General features: G+C 41.8%; 1 protein-coding gene across 2 annotated transcripts in view; it reads left to right on the plus strand.

Moving 5' to 3' along the window:
* The window catches only part of lrpprc (leucine-rich pentatricopeptide repeat containing), a 68,583-nt gene that overhangs the window by 17,947 nt on the left and 26,799 nt on the right, over positions 1-23,837 (plus strand). For both annotated transcript variants that reach the window (XM_017690583.2, XM_017690582.2), the window contains exons 17-25: positions 326-432; positions 2,529-2,606; positions 2,707-2,769; positions 3,020-3,133; positions 3,247-3,377; positions 5,389-5,474; positions 12,521-12,728; positions 17,331-17,455; positions 19,338-19,444. In XM_017690583.2, coding sequence (XP_017546072.1) covers positions 326-432; positions 2,529-2,606; positions 2,707-2,769; positions 3,020-3,133; positions 3,247-3,377; positions 5,389-5,474; positions 12,521-12,728; positions 17,331-17,455; positions 19,338-19,444 — 1,019 coding nt within the window. The remainder of the gene's footprint in view (positions 1-325; positions 433-2,528; positions 2,607-2,706; positions 2,770-3,019; positions 3,134-3,246; positions 3,378-5,388; positions 5,475-12,520; positions 12,729-17,330; positions 17,456-19,337; positions 19,445-23,837) is intronic.

Consider the following 23,837-nt stretch of genomic DNA (forward strand, 5'->3'; position numbering starts at 1 on the left):
CGCTGGTGCACGAGCAGGTGGGAGAGATGGAGACGGTCTCTCTGTCTCATCGCATCGCCCTGTGCCCACACAAGTGTGTGTGTGTGTGAGGCTGTCAGTTGCCTGACACACATTAAACCACACTTCACTCAGGACTGCAGCAAAGCTGCCTCTGTCAGCAACACAAAAACATGCATTTGCCCCTTTTGTTCAGTATTCTTTTAAGTGTTGCACAGGGTTTTTTTTTTTTTGTTACCAAGCTTGAATGATTGTGTGTGTTGCAAAGTGTTGGGGTTTGTCTGCATGAGTCAAATGAGCCATTGTTCCTCTTTTCTGCTTAACCCAGACAACGTGGCCTACTTTCTCTATAACCTGTTTGATGGAATGACCGAGACAGAAGTGCAGGCCAAAGAGGAGAAGCTGAGACAATACCTCAATCAGCTTGAGCAAAAGGTATGTACACACACTAGGGCTGCACAATATTAAGATTAAGAAACCCTTATTAGTCCCACAACGGGGAAATTTCACCTCTGCATTTAACCCATCCGTGAAGTGAAACACCACATACACTCTAGTGAGCACACACTAGGGGGTAGTGAGCACACTTGCCCGGAGCGGTGGGCAGCCCTATCCACAGTGCCTGGGAAGCAGTTGGGGGTTAGGTATCTTGCTCAAGGACACCTCTGTACTGTCAGTTCTGGGGAACAAACCGGTGACCTTCTGGTCACAGGGCCAGTTGCCTAACCTCCAGCCCCCTATGAACTTAATATTACTTTTACTGTTATGGTGCTACATGTTGCAATTATGATGTGCTTTACAGTGTATTACAAACACATTGGGGAAGTAATGTGACACATGTATAGGTTGCCTTGCATTATATTTGCCTATATTAGTCTCAAGTAATAAGGTTTGGGCCTGATCCCAGCATGTTTTAATAGATTTGAATGGTATTGGGTAAAGTAAGCCAGACCCACAGCCTAAGGCAGAAGTAAAAGGGAAATCCTACAAATATTTATAATTTTCTGCATAACTAGTCATTCACATTCAAATAAAGTCATTTGGGGTCATCTGATGTGAAAGGGAACATTGTATAGAAACTTAGTTTTGAGTTTTTGACACTTGTCATTTTATTTTATTTACAGGCATTGTATTGGTATCAAAAATGACCAGTGAGCTTACTGAGTTTTATGTGTACTAATAATGGAAAAACATTGCTTTTTGACCATTTTGCCATATAACACCTTGCATGTACTTCTCAGCAATGAATGAATGGAAAAAAACGTTTGAGACAAAAACCTCAAAGCTATTGTTAAACAATGTCTCTGACATTTAGGCAACATATTACATAAAATGGTTATGAATTATCTTTCTGTGAGGAAGTTTGTAGACACACACACACCACTGTAAGCTGCTCTGACTCTAAGATTCTCTGGAATGGTGCATTTCACATAAAACCACTCTTAATGACTTAATGATGTGTTCATCTATATCATGGGTCGGCAACCCAAGTGTTAAGAAGAGCCATTTTGTCCTTTCAGTAAATATCAAACCACCTTGGTAGCTACAACATTTTAAGTCCAATTTACCATCTTGGTTGTAAATTTCTCAGTATGTGTTAATTACAAGTATAGGGTAAAAATATGTGAAAAAATATTCTCATTCGGCAGCTTCTCATTCGGCAGCTTCTCCTTTCCCTGTTGCACCTTAAATAGTGGCTGAGATGCCAAAATGTAACCATCATTTAAGGTGGAATGACAAAATTTGTATGAGAAACCAAACTCAGCCTCGCAATTTTTTAGTGTTTGTGAGGTTTCTCTTTGCAGATTAAATGTATCAGGAAACCAGCTGAAGTGCATTTAAGTGCAAATAAATCAATTTGTCTCCAAATTACTGTTCATCCCAAATCTTTCTCTGTCTTTTTGTTAGCTATTAGCTAGGTGACCGTTATTGTGACCAACAGTGTGTGTGCCAATCTTCAGGGTTAAAGGGTAAAATAGCAATTGGAAGCTACATTGACTCCAGTGTTTAAGGTCATTTATAACTAAAACTGTGTTAGATCGATCAAAGGAGGATTTATTTTATTTTTACCTAAAAAATCTAATTCTGCTTTGGAGACACAACAGTGATGCAGAGGAGCCGCATGCTGTCGCTCCCTGATCTAGATGCTTTGCAAAATTGGTGGAAATCCTATAGTGTGCAAGTGGAAAATGAAAACTTAATCTGAAATCCTGCATTTTAATTGCAACATACTATAAAATGGTCATTTAAAAAAAAGTAGACCACAACCAAAAATGTCACATTACACATAATTACAAATTAAGTGATTTTACTGTAGTATTATTTATCAGGCTAGCATCTTACCTTGACTGGTTTGAGGCCTCATTTGTGTATTTCAGCTTAATGTGATGTCATTTGTAAAGGCTAATATTATTGGTACACAGACTGAGATTACTGGGGAGTGCAGTAATCAAGTGCCTTCGCCATTTTTTTAACTTGTATATCTTGGTGGAGAAAAGGGGTTTTAGTTTAACTACATTGTGTCTTTGCAGAATATCACTATTCCTGTGAACATCTACCGAGGAATCAGGAACATTCTGGACTCCTACCACATGCCCGAGCTTATTAAGGTACTGCTTGGTTGTGGCTGTACTGAATGAGCTGAACCATATCAAATCTGAAGGTGGGCATGTAATACACTCCTTATGTTTATAATTTTTCTTCCTGCAGGACGTTCTCGCTCTTGTGGATAACAAAGAAAGCATCAGGGCCTCGGATGCTCCTAGCCCTAGAGTAAGTGAGCTTCAGTGTCAGAGATGGAGATGCTTGGTACCGTGTATTTATACAGTTGTAATGCCAAATTTTGAACACCCTGGTCAGATTTCATAATGTGTTGATTTATGCATTAAAGTGTGCAAATGTGTGTTCCCTCTAAAATATGTGTACTTATTTTCACTTAGAAAATCAAAAAACATGTCATTTGACCAGTTAGAAAGTAAAGGCAGGATAAGGGGGAGAGTCTAAATGACGCTCTGCTTCTCAGGGCTTCGAGGGCAGAGTGCTGAGTCTGGAAAAGAAGCTGGAGGAGTTGAAGTCCCTGGGAAAGCCGACTGGAGCCATTTTCAAACAGCTGATCAGTGCCCTCTGTGCTGAGGAGGTGGGCTCTCGCTCTGTTATCTTGCCCGTTGTTTGCCTGTACTGTTGGATTCAGGAATGTTTTGATATCTATATTTATTAAATGTAAACTGCAACCATGACATGTTGCTTCAGAACCTGTCTCGTGCTCTGGAGATGAAAGCTCAGTATGAGGAGGAGATGACTCCCAGTTGCTACGCTTTGCTCATCAACCTTTGCTGTCGTCATGACAATGCTGAGGAGGCACTGAACCTGAAGAGAGAGTTGTAAGTTTAAAAGTTTGAGGCAACCTTATTTTAGACGTGCATGGCTGTGTACCAAAAGAATGTGGTTTGTTTTTGTCAAAGATTGAGAAAGCAACTTTATTGTAATTGTTATGATGACTTAACACTTTGTTGTAATAATAATAATATTGATTATTATTATTTGCAATACTGTTTTTGTTTTTCATTTTTAAGTAAATAGAAAATCAAATATTGTTAAATAGGCCATCAGAAACGGCCAACAATGAAGCACAATAATATCACAAGGAAAACAAAACTAGGGGAGAATGGATGACATGGCAGTAATGGAAGGAACATAAGCAACAGAGATGGCCCATATTAACAAAAAGAAGAATTATAGACCACAAGACCTATTAACCACAAAAGGAGATCATGGGTGGTGGGGGATGCAAATAAGAGACAATACAGAAAAAGTAACACAAAGTAAGCACAAATATCATCACACACAGGTCCTGACAGCCTTAGACAAATTAATTCCTCCAAGAACCTTTAAAGGACAGTGAATGTTTTGGAACAACCTGGAAGTAATTGGTCCTTGGAAGATTTTTAGCAACACTGAGATAGCCAGCAGTGTTGGTGGTGGATTTTGGAGAGCATTTTTGAAGGACTTAACATGGGCAGTATCAAGTGTAGCAGATACCTGCAAGTTGTTAGTGGCCATCTGGTTATTTTTCCACTTGATTGAGACTGTACTGATCTTTGTAGAACACCCACTCCTTAGTTAGAGGAACAACTGTGTCAAAGCTTTCCATTTGTAAACTATCCTGTAATTTGTGAAGTGCCTGCCTGTGTACTGATGGAGGCCCATGTCTTCAGAAATCCTTCTCTAACCCTTCAGCAGCTCTAAAATCCTTCATGATCAGGACACAGTGCATCTGAACATAATTCTGTCATCAAAAGCAAGTAATAAAAATAATTAGTGGTGTTAATGCACCGATGAGGCATAACATTATGATTGTTTCTACGCTCATTTTAGCAGCTCTACTTACTATATATGTTCACTTTGTAGTTCTACAGTTACAGACTGTAGTCCATCTGTTTCTCTGCATACTTTGTTAGCCCCCTTCTACCCTGTTCTTCAGTCGTCAGGACGCCTATGGACCCTCCCAAAGCAGGTACTACTTGGGAGGTGGATCATTCTGAGCACTGCAGTAACACTAATGTGGTGGTGGTGTGTTAGTGTGTGTTGTGCTGGTATGAGTGGATCAGACACAGCAGTGCTGCTGTTTGTTTAAAAAAAAAAAAAAAACTGTCCACTCGCTGTCCACTTTATTAGACACACCTACCTTGTCAGTCCACCTTGTAGATGTAAAGTCAATCTGCTGCTGCACAGTTTGTGTTGGTCATCGTCTAGTCCTTCATAAGTGGTCACAGGATGCTGTTGACTGCATATTTTTGAACGGTAGATTATTCTCAGTCCACACACTGAGGTATTTAAAAACTCCATCAGCACTGCTCTGTTTGATCCACTCAGTCCAGTGCAGCACACACTAACACACCACCACCACGTCAGTGTTACTGCAGTGCTGAGAATGATCCACCACCCAAATAGTACCTGCGCTGTAAGAGTCCATGGGGATCCTGACCACTACAGAACAGGGTAAAAGGGGGCTAACAAAGTATGCAGAGAAACAGATGGACTCCAGTCTGTAATTGTAGAACTACAAAGTGCATCTGTGTAGTAAGTGGAGCTGATAAAATGGACAATGAAAGTAGAAACAAGGAAGTGTTCATGATCGGTGTAAACTTAAGTTAGCCTCTCTTCAGGAGACTTTTTACATCGATGTTGAGGTGTTTTTTTACCTAATTATTTAGTTTAATTATTTATTTTTACCTAATTATAGACCTAATTATTTTTAGCGTGGCTTTGGAGATCAAATGACAAGTTATGAACAATTGGTGGAGGAAGCTAAAGATTTCTGAATGATTTACAAAAATGGTCAAAACCTGCTTGCTTTCTCAGTGCTCTGTTTGTATTTTTATCTCCATGTAGGGCTCGTAAAGACTCTGAGGTCGCCCTGGATGCCAACAAGTACATGAGCTTGGTCAAAGTGCTGTCGAAACATGGCAAACTTGAAGGTTAGTCCACTAACAGAAAAGTATTCCAGAATTAAAGGGTCTGGGTTCTCTTTAGGAAGGACTAAGGCTGGCTTTATATGGTAAAACTTTGAGTTACCTGCAACACAATTTCTGTGCAACTTGGTGGTTAAACAAAGTAATTCAAAAGCAAAGTTGCATGCAACACATTCAGTTACTCCTCTAGATAGCCATATTAGCCGCTCATTTTTTGATAGGCTGTAATTAGGTGTAGCAAGGTGTAATTTAAAAATTTCTCAGATAACTGACAAAATGAAACTGCAAACTTTGCAGTCAGTTTTATTATGCTCTCCATCGAGCTGGCACCATTTGTAGTCAGTCCTTTGAAAAGGTGTCATTTAGTGCGATCACATGATTTTGATTGGCAGCAATTCAGGAAACTTGTTCCACAAAATTGAGATGCCTCTGACTCTTGCGATTGGGTTTCAGTTGAGTTTCAGGACACTTAATATTATACAACTAAGTTTCATATAGGTTTCAAGCACCTAAAGTTGCATGCAAGTTTCCCTGTGTAGAGCCAGGTTTAAGGATGTAAAATTGGCTGGCCTTATTTTTTTTCTTCATGCTGTCAGTGGAGTAGGTTAATGAAATAATGGTGAAAGAAGGAGATAATGTCATAATGTGCACTTCATTTTGATCTCCGAAATGCAAAATATTGCAGAGAATTTTTGCTGAAGGTAATTTTAAAGGATTGCCAATTGCTTAATTAGTTTGGCAAAAAGTCTAAATCAAACGTACGGCGTATGTACATGTAAGTACAAGATTGTGTGAAGCCCAAGACATCCATCTCTCTGGACGGCCACATTAATCAGCCATTATCTGAATTCCACGGTGGATTTCTCCATGCTCTTATAAGACACAATTACAATAAGAGTGTTTCCTCTTTGCTTTTGTGCACACAGTGATGGCCAAAATATATACTCACGCTCCTTTTTTACCATGTGTGTCACTCTCGGCCCCCCTCCCGGCGGATTCCTCCTGTCACCGAGCGGGGGAAAATTACAGGACCTGCACCACTTTAACGGAATTACCGAAATCCGTCCTGATACTAATGGCATATCATGTCGGGGAAAGTGCTTGAGCGTTTCTCACACACACACACACACACACACACACACACACACACATACATTTGCATGTGAATTCAGGCGAGGGTGTGTAATGAGGGGAAGTACGCGGGCGCGTGTGCGTATGTGTCCGTCAGCTTGAGCGAGCGGCCATTAGCCCACCAGTGCGCGCCAGCAGCTTGTCTCCCACATTAACACACCTCAGTGCTCTGCCACTGCCCACATCGCTACTGCAACAGGCCCTGCTTAAAGATCATGACTCGTGGCACCAGTGCGCACTGGCTGCCCCAGCTTTTAACAGCTCTATTTTGCTGACTTTTTTTTTCCCCACCCCCTACTCCCCACTTTTGCCACTTGGGTCCACATGTTTTGGAGGGGAATCATAAGCAGCTTTTTTGGCCCTGGACTGAGCAGAGGGGAGTAATGACGTGTGTGATATTTGTTTATTGCTGTGTATGTGTGATATCTGCCGGTGGGCTGGGACCATGAGCAGCCAGCGATCCATTCGGCCCCATTTAGCAGCAGCGGCCGATTGGCCATGATTAGCAGTTCTGTCAGTGCAGGAGAAGCCTGAGTCTGTTCTCCCAGATCTTTCTAGCCTGCAGTTTGCAGCACTCAAGTGTGAAGCAGCTGCTCCAGCTATACAGGACAGTTCATGGCAGGGTCTGTGTGACTTCATTTGTAGTGCATATTTCTTGACCTCCTTATATGTGGGCTCTCTTAACTTGTGCATTAGTTCCATAGTAGTTGAGTGTCAACTCAACAAACCACAAATGTGGCAAAAATGTGGTGTTTTCAGCAAAACAAGACTTTATCTACAGCAATAAACTCTTACCAAATTCCTGTTTTAAAATCTCCTCTGCCACAAATGTGGTATCTATTTCAAGTTTACTGTTTTCATGTTTGAAATCATTTTTCCACTTCTTCCAATGAGCTACATGTGAAAAATAATTAACAATTGCACCAGTTTTTGCCAGTGAGGGCACTGATTTTTAAGGTTTAACCTTGACCTTGCGTTCTTCTCTCTCACACATGCAACTTGGATGTTAGTTTTGTAGTATTTACTGAATCCTTGACAATAGCCACTGTATTTTGACCAATTTAAATTGCAGTATTTTTCCACAAATGAAGATACAGGGGTCTCATTTATAAAACATTAATATTCACAGATTAGATCTCAACATGAATGTATATGGAACTTCACATTTAATAGTGATTAAGATCTTGACATGAAAATGCATAAATGACATTTTTTAACCTGGCGTAGAAATCTCAGACCGGTTGTGCTACGAAAAACAGGACACAGTTTGTGAAAATAGATGGTTTCATAAAAAATTGATCTGTCTAAGAAACTTGAATTGCATTTACAGTATAATTCAGGTACGTTTTATAAACAAAGCTCCAGGACTGTTTTACACTCAAGAAAACCAGCGTATCCAGTTCAAAGCTTGTATGCTAAACATACTGTGCAAGTGTACCAGTTAGTTGTGGTGATGGGCCTACAGTTTTAACTCCTTAAACACTGAGGGACCTCGATCAGTTATTACTGATTCATAGTGTTTATGCTATCAATGTCCAAAGATAATAATAAAGAGGTTTAAGGGATTAAATGTCTTGAGGTGTTACTTTGAAGTCCAGCTGGATTGCAGTCAACTGTGTAGCCACTCTTTACTTACTTACTTGCTTAGTAAAACCATAGGTGTGCTTTGGCACAAACAGCTCAAACACACAATATAATAAATTGTCTCAAAACTGCAGCACCATCCTGTAGTATTGCTCGGCCTCTGTGCTGCAATGTACCTCTTGTCTCAAGCTAGTGGGAATGCCACGTGGTTCACTGCTTATACTACAGTGATGGCCTGTTGGAGAATGAAAATATTTAGTTCTTATCCCTGATGGGTATCGCTGTCGCTGTGCCCTCCGGCGAGCCACTTAACCTCAATCGCTTGAGTTCATATCCAGCTGTTAACCCACGCCATGCCACTTTCTTTAAACAAGAGCTCCAAATCAAACTGATGGCTTATCCCATGCTGGACCAGCTGCTGGGATCCTGATACAACACACCCCTCTCCTGCAGATCTCTGATGGCAGAAATGCTGGTGTTGAGTGAACAGAGTGTAATCTTACTAAAGCAGCCTCTCGAGCACTCAGCATGACCCCTGTGTTAAACCCGTCTCCTGCCTTTGGTCCCCCCACCTTTTGCCCTGTCAATTTTCCTCAGCCCAGAGAGCTGGGATGGATTTGCATAACAACAGGACAAAAATTAGAGGGAAGTGAAGTGACAGGCCGGAATTTGGATGACAAAGTAGGCTTGTGTCTGCAGCACTGCTAAATACTGCCAGCACTGGAGGAGAGTTGGTTGATGTATCACAATGTTATTTTTTTGTTACTTCAGGGCAATTTATTAAAATACTGTCAAACTATCGATACAATGATTTTTATTCAGCGTTGCACTTGCGCTGAAGTTATACAGGGCTAATTATGCTCTCCTTGTAATTGATATGCAGTAGTGCTTTAAGTACTGACAGTATGCTCAATAGCTGAGTGTCCATCAACCTTGTGCAGAAGTTGTGAGCGATAAAATTAAAATGTGTTGAAATTGCAAGTTTTGCTAACCAGCTGCATGTTCCAATCAAACAAGCCTTTTACTGATAAACATGCCTGAAAAGGACATTTTTGTTTAATTCATTTTTCAATTTTGTGTGTGTGTATATACACTGCTCAAAAAAATAAAGGGAACACTCAAATAACACATCCTAGATCTGAATGAATGAAATATTCTCATTGAATACATTGTTCTGTACAAAGTTGAATGTGCTGACAGCAAAATCACACAATCATCAATGGAAATCAAATTTATTAACCAATGGAGGCCTGGATTTGGAGTCACACACAAAATTAAAGTGGAAAAACACACTACAGGCTGATCCAACTTTGATGTGATGTCCTTAAAACAAGTCAGAATGAGGCTCAGTATTGTGTGTGGCCTCCACGTGCCTGTATAACCTCCCTACAATGCCTGGGCAAGCTCCTGATGAGGTGGCGGATGGTCTCCTGAGGGATCTCCTCCCAGACCTGGACTAAAGCATCCGCCAACTCCTGGACAGTCTGTGGTGCAACATGGCGTTGGTGGATGGAGCGAGACATGATCTCCCAGATGTGCTCAATCGGATTCAGCTCTGGGGAACGGGCGGGCCAGTCCATAGCTTCAATGCCTTCATCTTGCAGGAACTGCTGACACACTCCACCCACATGAGGTCTAGCATTGTCCTGCATTAGGAGGAACCCACGGCCAACTGCACCAGCATATGGTCTCACAAGGGGTCTGAGGATCTCATCTAAGAGATCTAAGAGGATGTCACCTAATGGCAGTAAGGCTACCTCTGGCGAGCACATGGAGGGCTGTGCGGCCCTCCAAAGAAATGCCACCCCACACCATTACTGACCCACTGCCAAACCGGTCATGCTGAAGGATGTTGCAGGCAGCAGATCGCTCTCCACTGCGTCTCCAGACTCTGTCACGTCTGTTACATGTGCTCAGTGTGAACCTGCTTTCATCTGTGAAGAGCACAGGGCGCCAGTGGCGAATTTGCCAATCCTGGTGTTCTCTGGCAAATGCCAAGCATCCTGCACGGTGTTGGGCTGTGAGCACAACCCCCCTTCTGTGGACGTCGGGCCCTCATACCATCCTCATGGAGTCGGTTTCTAACCGTTTGTGCAGACACATGCACATTTGTGGCCTGCTGGAGGTCATTTTGCAGGACTTTGGCAGTGCTCCTCCTGTTCCTCCTTGCACAAAGGCGAAGGTAGTGGTCCTGCTGCTGGGTTGTTGCCCTCCTACGGCCTCCTCCTCGTCTCCTGGTGTACTGGCCTGTCTCCTGGTAGCGCCTCCAGCCTCTGGATACTATGCTGACAGACACAGCAAACCTTCTTGCCACAGCTCACATTGATGTGCCATCCTGGATGAGCTGCACTGCCTGAGCCACTTGTGTGGGTTGTAGAGTCTGTCTCATGCTAGCACGAGTGTGAAAGCACCACCAACATTAAAAAGTGACCAAAACATCAGCCAGAAAGCAGAAAGGTACTGAGAAGTGGTCTGTGGTCCCCACCTGCAGAACCACTCCTTTATTGAGTGTGTCTTGCTAATTGCCAATAATTTCCACCTGTTGTCTATTCCATTTGCACAACAGCTGTGAAATTGATTGTCAATCAGTGTTGCTTCCTAAGTGGACAGTTTGATTTCACAGAAGTTTGATTTACTTGGAGTTATATTGTGTTGTTTAAGAGTTCCCTTTATTTTTTTGAGATATATATATATATATATATATATATATATATATATATATATATATATATATATATATATATATATATATATATATATATATATATATATATATATAAATAAAATTTTTGATATCACGAAACCCATTACCATAAAATCATTTTTTCAAAATCCTTTTCATGAATACATAACTAATGTGACATCATTTGTCACTGAGTGTCATATGTTGAAACCCAGCACTAGAGTCAGAGACGGTTCACACTGTCTTAGGTACTACTTTCATACTCTTCTGAGCTTCCACCACTCTCAGTAAATGTGACTTCCCAAACAGCTTCTGTGGCAATTTGGCAACCTCTGCGATCCATAACTGCAAGAAAATGCTTGTATAAAACTGCCATGTCCCTGAAATCTGTTGATTTACTCTGTTCATGCATGTTAGCTCTCGCATGTATGTAATAAAACAGTCACCCAAAGGTTTGTACAGGTGTATTTCCTATGTCAACATTATATTGGGTCGCATAAATACAACTCTAGCGAGGCACTTCTGAATAGGAAACTAAAGGTAGCCGAAGGAGTTTCTGTGCCTGTTTGTTTGAGGGTGTTTGTGTTTCTCTCTCCAGTCTGGCTTCAGATGATTAGTATCGCCGGTGCAAACAGACCCTATCGGTATCAGCCCATTAGCGAGCCTCTAAACAGTGCGTAAACACATCTTAATTATCTGGCTTGGTGACAAAGCAGCTGTTGAGTTTGGTTGGAGGGGGTGTTGGGGTGCTGGAGAACGACGGACCCCCGGCCCCTGCCAGATGGGAGCATTGCCCGGTAAAAAGCTTCCATTACGGCGGGCGATCAGCGGCACGCCTGCGACCGTGGCCCACCAGGTTCACGGCGGGCACTCGCCGCACACCTATAATTTACCGGGATGCTTTCGCAGGGAGCTGTGAAAAAAAAAAAAAAAAAAAAAAAAGCAGCCCGCCATTGTGGGGGCCTGGTAATTGTAGTCTCGTTTAGAAATGCAAGTAGCAATTAGCGGCGAATTGGCATTATACGCCAGCATTTGCATTCCCGCTGGGTGTAAAATGTTGTTTTAATAGCGGTTTGTTTTCCCCACATGAAATTATCTAAGGGGCCTTTTATCACCTCCTCCCCTCTCACGCTGGCTTCAGCATGCATCAGCAGCGGCAACAGGCCCAGAAGGGGACAGCCCTGCTCCCAGCTTCAGATTTAATCCCACTGAGTAAGGAGCAGGCAGATGAGAGCATTAAAGCATATCAGAGCAGGTTCTTGTGTCCTAAGGGGCCTTCCTTCAGGCTTTCTTCCTTATTAACCTGGAGGCAGAGAGTGTATATGAAGCAGCTGCACTACACCAGAGGCATAGTTAAAGGAGAAATCCACCAACTTTTTTGCAAGTTTAATCATTGATATGTAAATGAAATCATTGAGTGGTTTGATGTAAAGTAATTTATTGCTGAGAAACTTACTGTGATGTGGGGCATTTTGGCAACCTCTGTGATCTGTTACAGCAAGAAAGAGATGCATATCATTAGCTGTGATAAAACTTTTCTGTTTTTACCATTGATACTGTGTAAATGCTGAATAACGAATGAACCAACTCAAAATTTTAAGCAAACCTTTAAGTTTCATAAAGATTTTGAGTCTCGGGTCTCTTTCTCGTTCAGAGGCAGTGGACATTCTGAAGGAGATGAAGGAGAAAGATGTGGCGGTGAAGGACACCACGGTCACACTGTTATTCCACACACTCAACTCTGCCGCTTTGAAGGGAGACAGCACCACCATCCGGCGCCTGCAGGACACCATCTTCACCTTGGGTCTGGTCAGTCCCTCCAGCAACCTGTGCTCACCCCTGGTTACTGTCTACCTGGAGAGGTGAGTGGAAATGACCCCCTACTCTTTCCCCTCAGAACCTGACGTACCTGGGTCACCTTTTAGACAAATTCCGACATTTGCAGAACACCAAATGGACTGTCGTGTTTATACTCACACATACACTTACTTGGACATGGATGGCCATTATTGCCTTCTGGATAAAACGCTCTATGCAAATTGAACCAGACAGAAAGAAAACAGGCGCCGTTTCTCAGAGTTCGTCCCCTCAGCCCCGCCCCTCAGCCTCCATTGAGGTCTATTTGCGAGAGCAGCTTTTAAGTAGATCAGCTCATTTGCATGTTAATTATGCACCCTGTGCTAATTGCTGGATTTGCTGGGGACATGCAGAGCAGTGCGTAAGTGACTACCCCCCCCACCCGCACCTCTCCCTGCTGGGGGAATACAGGGGTGTTCATGGTGTTTCAGTCAATGTGGCCCTTCCAAGACTGTTTGTTTTCCTGTCACTCGAGTGGCGCAAACACACCGGCGTGACGCGCGCTTTAATTGCTGCCTCGCTTGCGATAAGCTTTCTAATTTAAGTCAGGTTTATTAATGAGACGAAACGAGGGGGGAACGGGGTGCCTCTCCGCAGAGAAGGAGATAAGCTCACATACGTTCTCATGCAGTGACTGGCAGCCTTGCTTGTCCACAACTTGGAGAGGGAAAAACTAAGCAAGATGAGAGACCAGTAACCTGCTAATCCTGTTGTATGCATTAAATATCAGCTGACTTCATAAATCAAGTCTCAGTGTTAAATGAACTGCCCAATCTGTCTTTATTCCCTCTTCGTCCTTCCTCCTTGCGCTGTCAGTCTTTTGTCGTCCCTCGCCCCCAAACTTTTCCACCCTTCGTTACTCCCCACCCCTTTTTCATCTCCCTCTCATTTCCCATGTCCCGTCATATTTTCTCTCTCTCTCTCTCTCATTTCCCATGTCCCGTCATATTTTCTCTCTCTCTCTCTCTCTCTCTCTCTCTCTCTCTCTCTCTCTCTCTCTCTCTCTCTCTCTCTCTCTCTCTCTCTCTCTCTCTCTCTCTCTCTCTCTCTCTCTCTCTCTCTCTCTCTCTCTCTCTCTCTCTCCCTCCCTCCCCTGTCTTGGAAAGCTGTGTGGATGGGGGACAAAGCCGTGTGTGTCAGTATCTCGTCAGCGTGTCAGCTATAATGACTTAATGAACACTTCTCTATGGGATTAACTCTGACAGCCGTCAGCACGTCGCCACGACGACCACGGCCGCCGCTCCTGATCCGTCCTCCTCTCCCCACCCTCCTCCTAATGAGCTGAACAAAGGGAAGTGGCAGGAACTTTTCTTTTGTGGAAGGGGGCTGGGAGGGGCGTATTAATGGTAACAACAAGAAGGGAGGAGAACAGGGCTGTCAACCCGTTTTTATTATTATTTTTTATTTTATTTTATTTTTTTTATTATTTATTTTTATATAGATATTATTTTAAAAATCACATTTGCACACATTTGACAGAGATGTGTGTCTGTGAAGCCTTTGAGCATCTGCATCAAAGAGTAGTGGATAGGAAGCCTGAAAAGCAGAGATACAGGTTGGCATGACAGCTTTGTCAAGTGGCTAGACAACTGTGGCTGTGCCCTCAGAGTATGAAACTCCAGCATAGATCGCAAATCCGGGTGTCACCCCTCTGTATTACACACACACTCTTTCCATGGTTTTCTTCCCTCTTTTTTTTTTATACACCCCACCCATTTAGTGGTCTCCCTCTTTGAGAATACGTAGAATGGATGATAACATAGATGCCAGTCTGCAGAACAAAAGAAGAGGTGGGCGAGAGAGAGAGATGGAGAGGAGGGGAGAAGGGATGAAACGTGCTTTCTTGTCTAATTCTTCAGGTTCTTTGCGCAAAGCACTCACTCATGCTTCTTTTTTTTATTCTCCTGCGACTTAATTGGCTGGAAAGTGCTTGACATGCAAAGTTGGTGACATTAACGGGTACATGTTGCAGTGAGGCTGAACGCCAGTGACAGCTAAATTGTATCCAGGGAAATTATGAAGCCTTCAACATGGTTAAGTCTTTTTTTTTTTTTTTTTGCCTTTTTCCTGGGGAGGCTTAGTCACTCGCATGTGGTGGATAGTAGTGGGCTCTGAAGGGGGTGGGGGATAATTGCGGTTTGAGGGGCTTCATATCATATTGATGGTTCTGAATCTATCTTTTAAATGTTGCTCTTTCCCTTTTAGTTTGAAACGGTAGGTTAGTTTAGGAATTAAATGGACATCTGAGGGAGAAATCTGTGTGAGGTGTAGGTATTATTTTTGAGTTCTGTAACATCATTTTTCTTTTTCATAGCAAATAAACTTTTTTTTTATTAAAACTTTTCACTTTAACAACGCAGCTGTCCAAGCAGGTTAATGTGTGCGTCTATGTCTATTTCTCGCTCTCACTGTCTCTTGAGTCCGTTGCTCAGTCAGCGCGCGTGTCTGTGTTTGAATTGGCTCTTGACTCCAGCTTGATGAATAATATTGCCGCTCTTCATTTCAATTAAGCACGATTGCCTGAGAGGTGTCGTCACGGGCCAGGCTCAATCACTGCTCTTCTTTTGTCCGTCCCCCAAAGAGCTCCTCCTCTCCTCTCATTCAACCCTAACCAAGGTCACCCCTGTCCGAAACCGCATTCCCCTGGCCCCCGCTGTATAATCTCAAGGGTCGCAAACGCTGCAGAAATTATACCTGTTAAAACCTCACTGGTTCACTTTCGCACCCCAGCTGCCCCCTCCCCACCGGCGCCCTATCTGCTTTGACCTCCGCATGATTGGCACGGTAATTACCCAATCACTTGATGGCTGCCACTGCAGTCACAATAGAGCGATTGGAGTGGTGTTTTTCTCGTCTGCTCCCTCACTTTATTCCTCAGTCAGCCCTCTGTCAGACGAGCACTGAGCTCTTTGTTAGCCAGGAAGAGGGAGAGAGGGAAACAGAGCACGCAGAGTAGATCTAATTTTGTTGCCTTATTCTGTCAAACAGCCCAGTCGGGGGTGAGGGCGAGAGGTGAGCGACTGCCAGAGGAAGGTGGGGTCCAGAGAGTTGAGAGAGGCTACTGACCTTAAGGCCACATCCTTACCGAGAGAATGTTTTCACATGTTCTGTTCCTGAATAACAAATTAGCTATATTGGGCTGAATTGTATCACTTTCAAGTGTTGAAAGTATCTCCAGTTTTTCTATAGAAATGAGTGGGCAGGTGTACCAGAAATCTCTATTGACCATCCACTAATCCCATCAGAAGTTCTTGTTCTTAGCCCATAACAAACAGAGAACACTTCAACAGCAGGAGTCAGAAGTCCATGTTGATTTCACGCTGTCTTCCGGTTCTTGTTCATACATATGACCCTGTTTACACCTTCCTGTGTTGCGTGTTCTGAGCATCAGTATGAAGGCCTGAAAGGGATAACCACATAAGAGAATCTCAGGGCTATCTTCAGAACTTCTAGAACACTGAACACATGCATCAGTCATAAAACAATATTCTGCAACCAGTGGGTGGTAAGTGAATAAAATGTGTATTAGTTTTATTATTTATTTATTTTTGTTTTTTCATAATTTTAGTTTTCATTCATTCTTGTCAGTTTATTTTTGCAGCTTCCTGAATAAAAAATGTATTATGAAAACTGGTAATATTATATTTTGTCACCCACCCCTAGGTTTAAGTGCACATTTAAAGCATATTTTAACAACTGCAGGTGCCATGCAAGGATAAATTCCTTTGTCGCTCCATGCCACATTTTATTCACTCTGAAGTCAGATATTATTATGTAGTTGGCGTCATACCCATATTAGCAGCTCTGTGCCTTGGCTGTATATACAAGACAAATATTTTTGAAAATCACAAATTTCAAGCCCTGATGCGCACACACAGTTTCCAAGCATAGTACGGCTTTTCCACTGAATCTCACTGGATCCTCTGAAATGCAAGGTCATTAAGGAGTTGACACATGAGTATTTGCTATATCCGTGCTAATAGCAAGCTACCGCTCCTGCGGCGTGAAATGTCACATGCATGTCTTGACAAAGGAAGTGCACTGCTACATTTCAACACCGTTATAATGAAACCAACTATTTATTATGTACTCTACTACTGCCAGAACTGCTTAGATACCGCCATTGACAAAGCTTGCTGGATTCTTTAGGGTTTTTTTTTGTGTGCTCACCTGTTTGTCAGTTCAGTGCACAGCAGTGTCAGCTGACCTGTCAATGACTACAATGGCCATCTTGTAAACATTAGCTGCCAACCTCTTGTAAACACCAACTGCCGTTCCTCTAAGTTTCAGGAAGTATACAGCATGGAAAATTTTGTAAAGCACGGTGTACAGTTTTACACGTTTAAGACGTTTTTAGCTGCTTGTGGCTGGCAAGGAAGTGAATGCTGTTAGCTGTATCCCAAGAAGGATCAAGTTAGCTTGTAACCCATGTAGCCTGTTGCCAGCAGTCTGTACAACCCACTATGCAAAGTTTTCTCAGAGAAACAGTGGTCTTAATACTTAAGATTTTTTTTTTTTTATCTAGTCTGACTGACTAATGTGTGTGTGTGTGTGTGTGTGTGTGTGTGTGTGTGTGTGTGTGCGTGTGCGTGTGCATGACGTATCAGTGGGGACTTGAACGGAGCTTTGGAAGCTACTATGGAATGCCATAAGCTGTACAACCAACTTCCACGAATCCACGACATCATCAGTGGCCTGGTGGAGAAAGGAGATACTGAGTTACTACAGAAAGGTAAGACAAGAATATCAGACTGGTGCTTGGCTGTTATACTGAGTTCAGTTGTCAGAATTGGTATTTGGAGAGAAAGTCATTGGTGCACCACTACCTAGGGCTGTGTATCACTTAGTAGGAAGTGTGAAGAGAAAGGAGTCCTCATAAGTGCAAACATTTTAATTGCTAAATGTGCCATTCATGTGAATCCTTTATATTGTAAGTTTTAGATTTTAGAAAGTTCCTTTTTTTGGTTTTTTTTTTTTTTTTTTATTGCCCAGTCAGACTTATGATAATGTTTCCAAAACATGAAAAGAGGGCCACGTTTCCCTGGTGCTGAAGTTGCTTTCTTTTTCCCATGTTCAGATTTCTTTCTTCAGTATCCTTTGAACAGTGGGTGAAAAAGTAGCTGTTAATTATCATTTAAAATGACAGTCGGCGTCCTTTTATTTATTTATTTATTTTTTTTATTATTATTAAATTTATGTAGAGCATCTTCAGTCAGCTAAGCGGTTTGCATAGCATAGTGGATAACATCTCTGCCTCCTGTGCTGTAGACTGAGGTTTGGTCCCTTGCCTGGTCAAGCACTCTATGCTATACTAATAAGCATCCTTGAGCAAGACTCCTAACACTACCTTCACCTACCTGTGTAATATGATTTGAATTATCGGTTGCTCTTATAATGTTTATAATTTATATTATGTCTCACAGACTTTTACCCTGGCATGGTAAGCAACAGATTTCAGAATATCAAAAAACCTACAATTTTCAGTAACCTTCTTATTTGTGTAGTTATGTTGATCAATTAAGTAAACAGTTCGACTGCAGTTAGCCCTGTATTTTTATCTCAGAATGCACCAGAAATTCAATGTTAAAATCATTAAAAAGTTTGTTCTATGAACATTGCCACTGAACACCACAGCAGGGAATTGGGTTCTGAACTTGTCACCTTTTTCACAGCTCATGAGTTTTCCTGTCCGCTCTGATACATAGTCACATGAAGTGTGTGTGTGAGAGAAAGAAGCAAAGAGACATTGCAGCTCTGCTGTGGGTCAAGCTGAAGGACCTATGCGATCATGTTTTTAATAGTCTATGTCCTTGTAGGGGGCATGGAGAGGGCTTCATGTTTTTTGTTTGGTGCTGAGTGTGTTTGAAGAGTAAGGGTGTGAGACCTTTGGCTGGGGTGGAGGACCACTCTACTCATCAGCACCCACAGCCCCCCTTCACATAACCTTATCCACTCTTGTCTAGACACACAACAGGCCCATAGTCACTCCCCAAACACACACACAAAAACACGAGTCCACTTTTAAGTGACCCAGTCAGAGTGTGTGTAGTATGAATAGCAGGCTTTAGAAAGTCTAAGAGCAGATCAGTTCAGCCTTGTAGAGTTATCTCCCTGCTCTGTTCACTGTATTGAGATGCAATCACTGTCAGGTTGAAGTGAAGTACACGCAAGTCTTCCAGTGAATGAGTGGACAATATGAAAAGTGAAGCGGTTTGAAATGCCACCCTATCACTCTGGACATATGCACACACGTGAATACCTGCACGCTTGCTGCTTTCCTTCCCAGTAAGTGAAGGCATGGTTTTTATTCATGCTTGAAAGCTTCCCCCTCTCTGTCTCTCACTCACACATGTGCACAGCTTCACTCACACTCCTTCACACACACCAGCACACCTAGCTGCAGCCTGATTGAGTGTGATTGCATTGAGTGCTGCGCTGCTGAGGCTGCTCTTTTGAAGAAGTTTGCACAGCCTGAGCCTGCTGGCTTAGCGCCACAGAAAGCATGGCAAAAAGAGCAGGGACAAAAAAACATGGAGAAAAGAGTTCCTACAATTGATGTACTCATGAATGTGTGTATGTGTGTTTTTCCTCTCTCTGCTTGTTTCTCTGGGCAGCCATGGACTTTGTGAGCCAGGAGCGTGGTGAGATGACGATGCTGTACGACCTTTTCTTCGCTTTCATGCAGACGGGCCGCTACAGGGAAGCGCGCAAAATCATTGAGGTGGGACTGCCATCATTGTGTTCGAAGCACACAGCTATTTAAGAGGCTTAATTACTGCCACGCAGCCTTTAAATTACGTTGGGCCCTAAGCTCAACTGACGCCATTCATACCACACAGAAAAGAAGCTGGTGGAGAGGAGAAGTGTATGTGGTTATGAAAGACGCAACATTACTGAATTTGAGAAAGAGGGGTTAATCTTTGTATCTCAGGTGTTCACGAATGAACCTTCCTCACTCAAACTGCAGTTCTTTGATGTCTTAAAGTACTATGAATTTGTAATGTTATATAATTATAGCTGTACTATCATTATTATAGTAGTGGTTGTTTTGTGGTTTGTGTTGAAAGAAGAATTGCTAATAAACATTGACTAAGATATGCTTAAATAGGTGAACATAGACATGCAAAGGGACCCCCCCTCCCCCCACCCCCCAAATAAACTTTTCCCTATATTTTAGTTGGCAACATAAGGTAAGATGTTAGATGACCAACAGTGGCACGGAAATGGCAGTTATTGCTCTTTTTAAGTGCAGTGTCTGGCATCACGTTTCTCTGAGGATGTGCTAGCCTTCACCCTGCCAGGACTGGTAGTATTGCCTGATTTGGGGAGAACTTTCTAGTGGTATTCAGCATGACTACTTTGGGAAGATTATGGAAAAAATTACCAAAAAAAATGTAGATGAAAAATTGTTTATCTAATTAAAAGTTCACACACAGTTGACACAAAGTCTTACCCAGGCTTGCATCTATGGACTATTTCTTTAAGATGAGAACATTGCAAATGGAGTTCTTGCATACTGTGCTTGTTCTTAATAGTCCAATGGGGATTGCTTTCGTCCATTCCCATGTCATGTCCTTCAGCTTTACAGAGGTCTTTCCAGTACATGACTGATTTTGAGGCGCCTAATGTCTTCTGAGCGCTTCTTTTATGAAGAGTTTTGAAGGGATTTTTCCGCAGTCCGTAAAATCTCATGGGTCCTTCTGTCCGATGTGAAACAGCTCAGACAAAGGCATTTAGATGTTCAATTAGCCAAGCATTCTAATTCAACACCACTAGCCTCTTTCGGTGGTGCCAAGCGGGACTTGGTCAGCTTGCCCGTCAAGAAGCTGCTTCTGCAGATTCAGCTACAGGCATTGTTATTTCAGTGTGCTTGTGTGTCTCCCCTGGAGTTGGGTTGTGCTTCTCTTAAAGGTGGATTTTTAGTTGGAAAGCACTTAATGGGCCTGCCTTATAACTCATTCCCTTACACATTAATTAATTGACTCACTCACATTTAACAGGATGTAGATTCTCCACAGAGGGCACTGTTAGCACTCAGATAGCTATTGGTACTTCTCATCATTGACACTGTGTGTTCTTGTTTGTGTATGTGCTGTTTACGGCTGCACAGTGCATGATTTGGTAATTATCATGAAACTGACCCTAACGATTCAGAGTGCTGCAGTGTTTTTAAATGAGCCGGTAGCTTAATTTTTCATTGTGTGCAGGTCTTCAACCAACGCGCATTAAGGAAAAGAAAATAATTAGTAATAATAATTTTAATATACCACATTGCACTGTATTACACCACAGGCTGCATTTACTTCTGTAACTGGTTAATCTATTGTCCTTTTTTGACTTATCTGATTTCATTATTGCACTACAGTTTGAACAAAATGCTTTTTATTCCTTCTTTTTAAAATGTGACTAGAATTTTGATTTGTGAGCATTAGAGAATGGATTAGTAGCCAACCACTTCATTATGTGTGAATTCAAATGTGCAGATTTTTAAATAATGTGCAGCTGGACTTAAATGCTACTTATCATGCCAATCTAACCTGCCTAGCTGTCAAGTCTCACAGTTTAGTTTACAACTGCTGATTTATTGTAAGACTTGTCTTGTGCCTTGTGTGGCATCTCACATCAATGAACGTGAATAACATTGGTTACATGGTTTTGCCGTGTGCTGTTAAACGCAGGTTAAATGGCCCTCCTACACAACAGACAAATCTCCTCAGTGGAGTGTTTAACAGCACTGAGAAATTAAAACTAGGGGAAATGCTTTTTTTTGTGTAGTTTATAGGTGTGCTTTAATGGCTGTGATATCAGGGCTCTTGAAGATTTAAAATTCATTGGAAAGCTGCATACACACATCTAGTGAAGGGAATTCTGACTGTTTTTAGGTGGTCAAATCATTTGGCTCAGTTTACCAGTGCTCTCTAAAATAACTTTTTTGTAATATTGACAGTTTAAGAAAAACAGGTTTTGTGTTATTCTAGAAAGCATTGTTCTTAACCATGTTTTAAACTTACAACAGACTTGCACTCCTCTCAGGCTAAGTTGATGAGGTGATCATCTAAATTTATCAAACTCATTTGCTGCCCATTGCTGCTCCTCATCCTCATCTCTTGCTTTCTGCTGTTACCCCACAACTGTAGAATTGTCTCCCCATTGGCTGTTTTGTTGTCAGTCACCTCTACACTAGTAGTGAGGAAAATGGTTCTGTATAGAACTATGAACACTCAGAGAACCCTCTGCATGATTAAAAGGTTCTTTGCATTGTGAAAGTTAGTTGGACTGATGAAGAATGTGTAGTAGATTGTTCTGTATAGAACTGTTTTAACAATGGTTCAGTATAGCACCCTAAATAGTTCTTGTGGTGTTAGTTTCAAGCTTGTAACAACAGAAGAACTCTTTTCAAAAAGGTTCTATATAGAACTGTCCTTAGCACATTCCCCATCAGTCTGAAGTCCTTTTACAATGCCAAGAACTCTTTAATCATGCAGGGAGTTCTTTGATTGAACTTCTTAGTGTCTGTGTAAGTTTTTTCTAAAGAAAACTGTCATGAATCTGGCCCCTGGTGCTTTTCTTTCATTGTTTTTGTGCTTCTGTGAAATGCTTTGTCAGTTTTAAATATTGTTTAGTAAATTTTAGGAAATAATGCATCAGCAGTGACAAATTTTATAATCGATGTAGTCCACTTTGTTGAATATTTGTTGCAGCTATAGTTGTAATATCATTCCAATATAGAGTTTTGTCCACATTTTAGTGCACCGATGTGTAAATATGTACCTATGTGAGCCTTTTCCACCATACCATTAGGCCTTTGTTCGGTATTACTTTTCCAATAGTCTGGCTAAGACCTGAGCCTATGTATTAAAAGCTCCATCAGTAAGGGGCTTTGAGTGGACAAGCTAAGATGCTGTCTGCCATGCTACACAGAGTTCTGAGGGATGTAGGCGATGCCATTTGGCTTCTGTTTCAATATACGTCGGATCATGATAATTCCTCCTGCCTGACTCTTGGGTATTACTCCAGTCGATAAGCTATCGATGGTCACTTATGGATGCTGTATTCTCCAGCAGCTTTGCCTCTTTGATGGTTTGGGATTCAAGTGTCAATCTGTCTTAGAGCTTTAGCGTATTAGTTTTGCCCTGAATATAAGTATGGTCAAAGGGCTTTATGTATTGCTGGTGGAGGAAGATTGATCTCATTCTGTGTACCTCAACAGGTCATGTGCGTCACTGAGCAGTTGGATACTTTTAACATGAACCAAGTGAACGATTAGCATCCATTGATGTGCCTGATTTGTTGGATAAGTGTTAAGAGGCTGGAGGATTGTATGTCTATGATTGTACACATGCATTTGTAATATTGAAACCACTGCTGAAAAATACTTTTCCTATCTTAAAGTGATTTGGTTAAAAATTCATTTAAAAATCTTAACACCAGGTTGGACAGCTATACTGTGCATAGCTTAAAATTGGTAGTATTATTGTCTGTTTTTATAGTATGTTAGATATGTTATAGATAACAGTACGTTATACAGTGTCATAAGCTGCTTAAACAGGTCTATTTGATGAACCTGATGTAGATTAAGACGTGATTTAGACATGCAGTTTGCATAAAGCTATGTTGTGTATAAGCCTCATTACTTGTTAACTACATTAGCCTCATGGCACCAGTGCAAAATAAAAAACAAACTTTGGGCACCAAATATGTCTTGCTTGGTTGAATTCATTAAGCGTAAGGCAGAATGATAAACTGTCTTATATGAACTTAAAAGGGAATTTTATGGATATGTAACTAAAGTCACACAAACCTTTTTTGCTATGAAATGGTTCACTGTACAGAAACTTACTGACTCGTGATTTCTTTACAGCAGTGGTCATAGGAACCAGGAGGCAGCATGTCTACAACACAAATATAGCCATTTTATTTACTATTCAAAACCACCAGTGAATCTTCATGGGTCTTCTGAGCTTTTATATGGAATGTTGATGGTGAAGTGGGAAAACTGGAAAACTAAAGATGCGTCCAAAACGGCATACTGTTATACTGTATACTCTAAATTACTGAATGCACTTCTAATGGTGGTGTACTAGTTTTAACACATTTAGTACGGTAGTATTTTG

The sequence above is a fragment of the Pygocentrus nattereri genome, chromosome 5, assembly GCF_015220715.1.
Source record: "Pygocentrus nattereri isolate fPygNat1 chromosome 5, fPygNat1.pri, whole genome shotgun sequence".
Taxonomy (NCBI): Eukaryota; Metazoa; Chordata; class Actinopteri; order Characiformes; family Serrasalmidae; genus Pygocentrus; species Pygocentrus nattereri.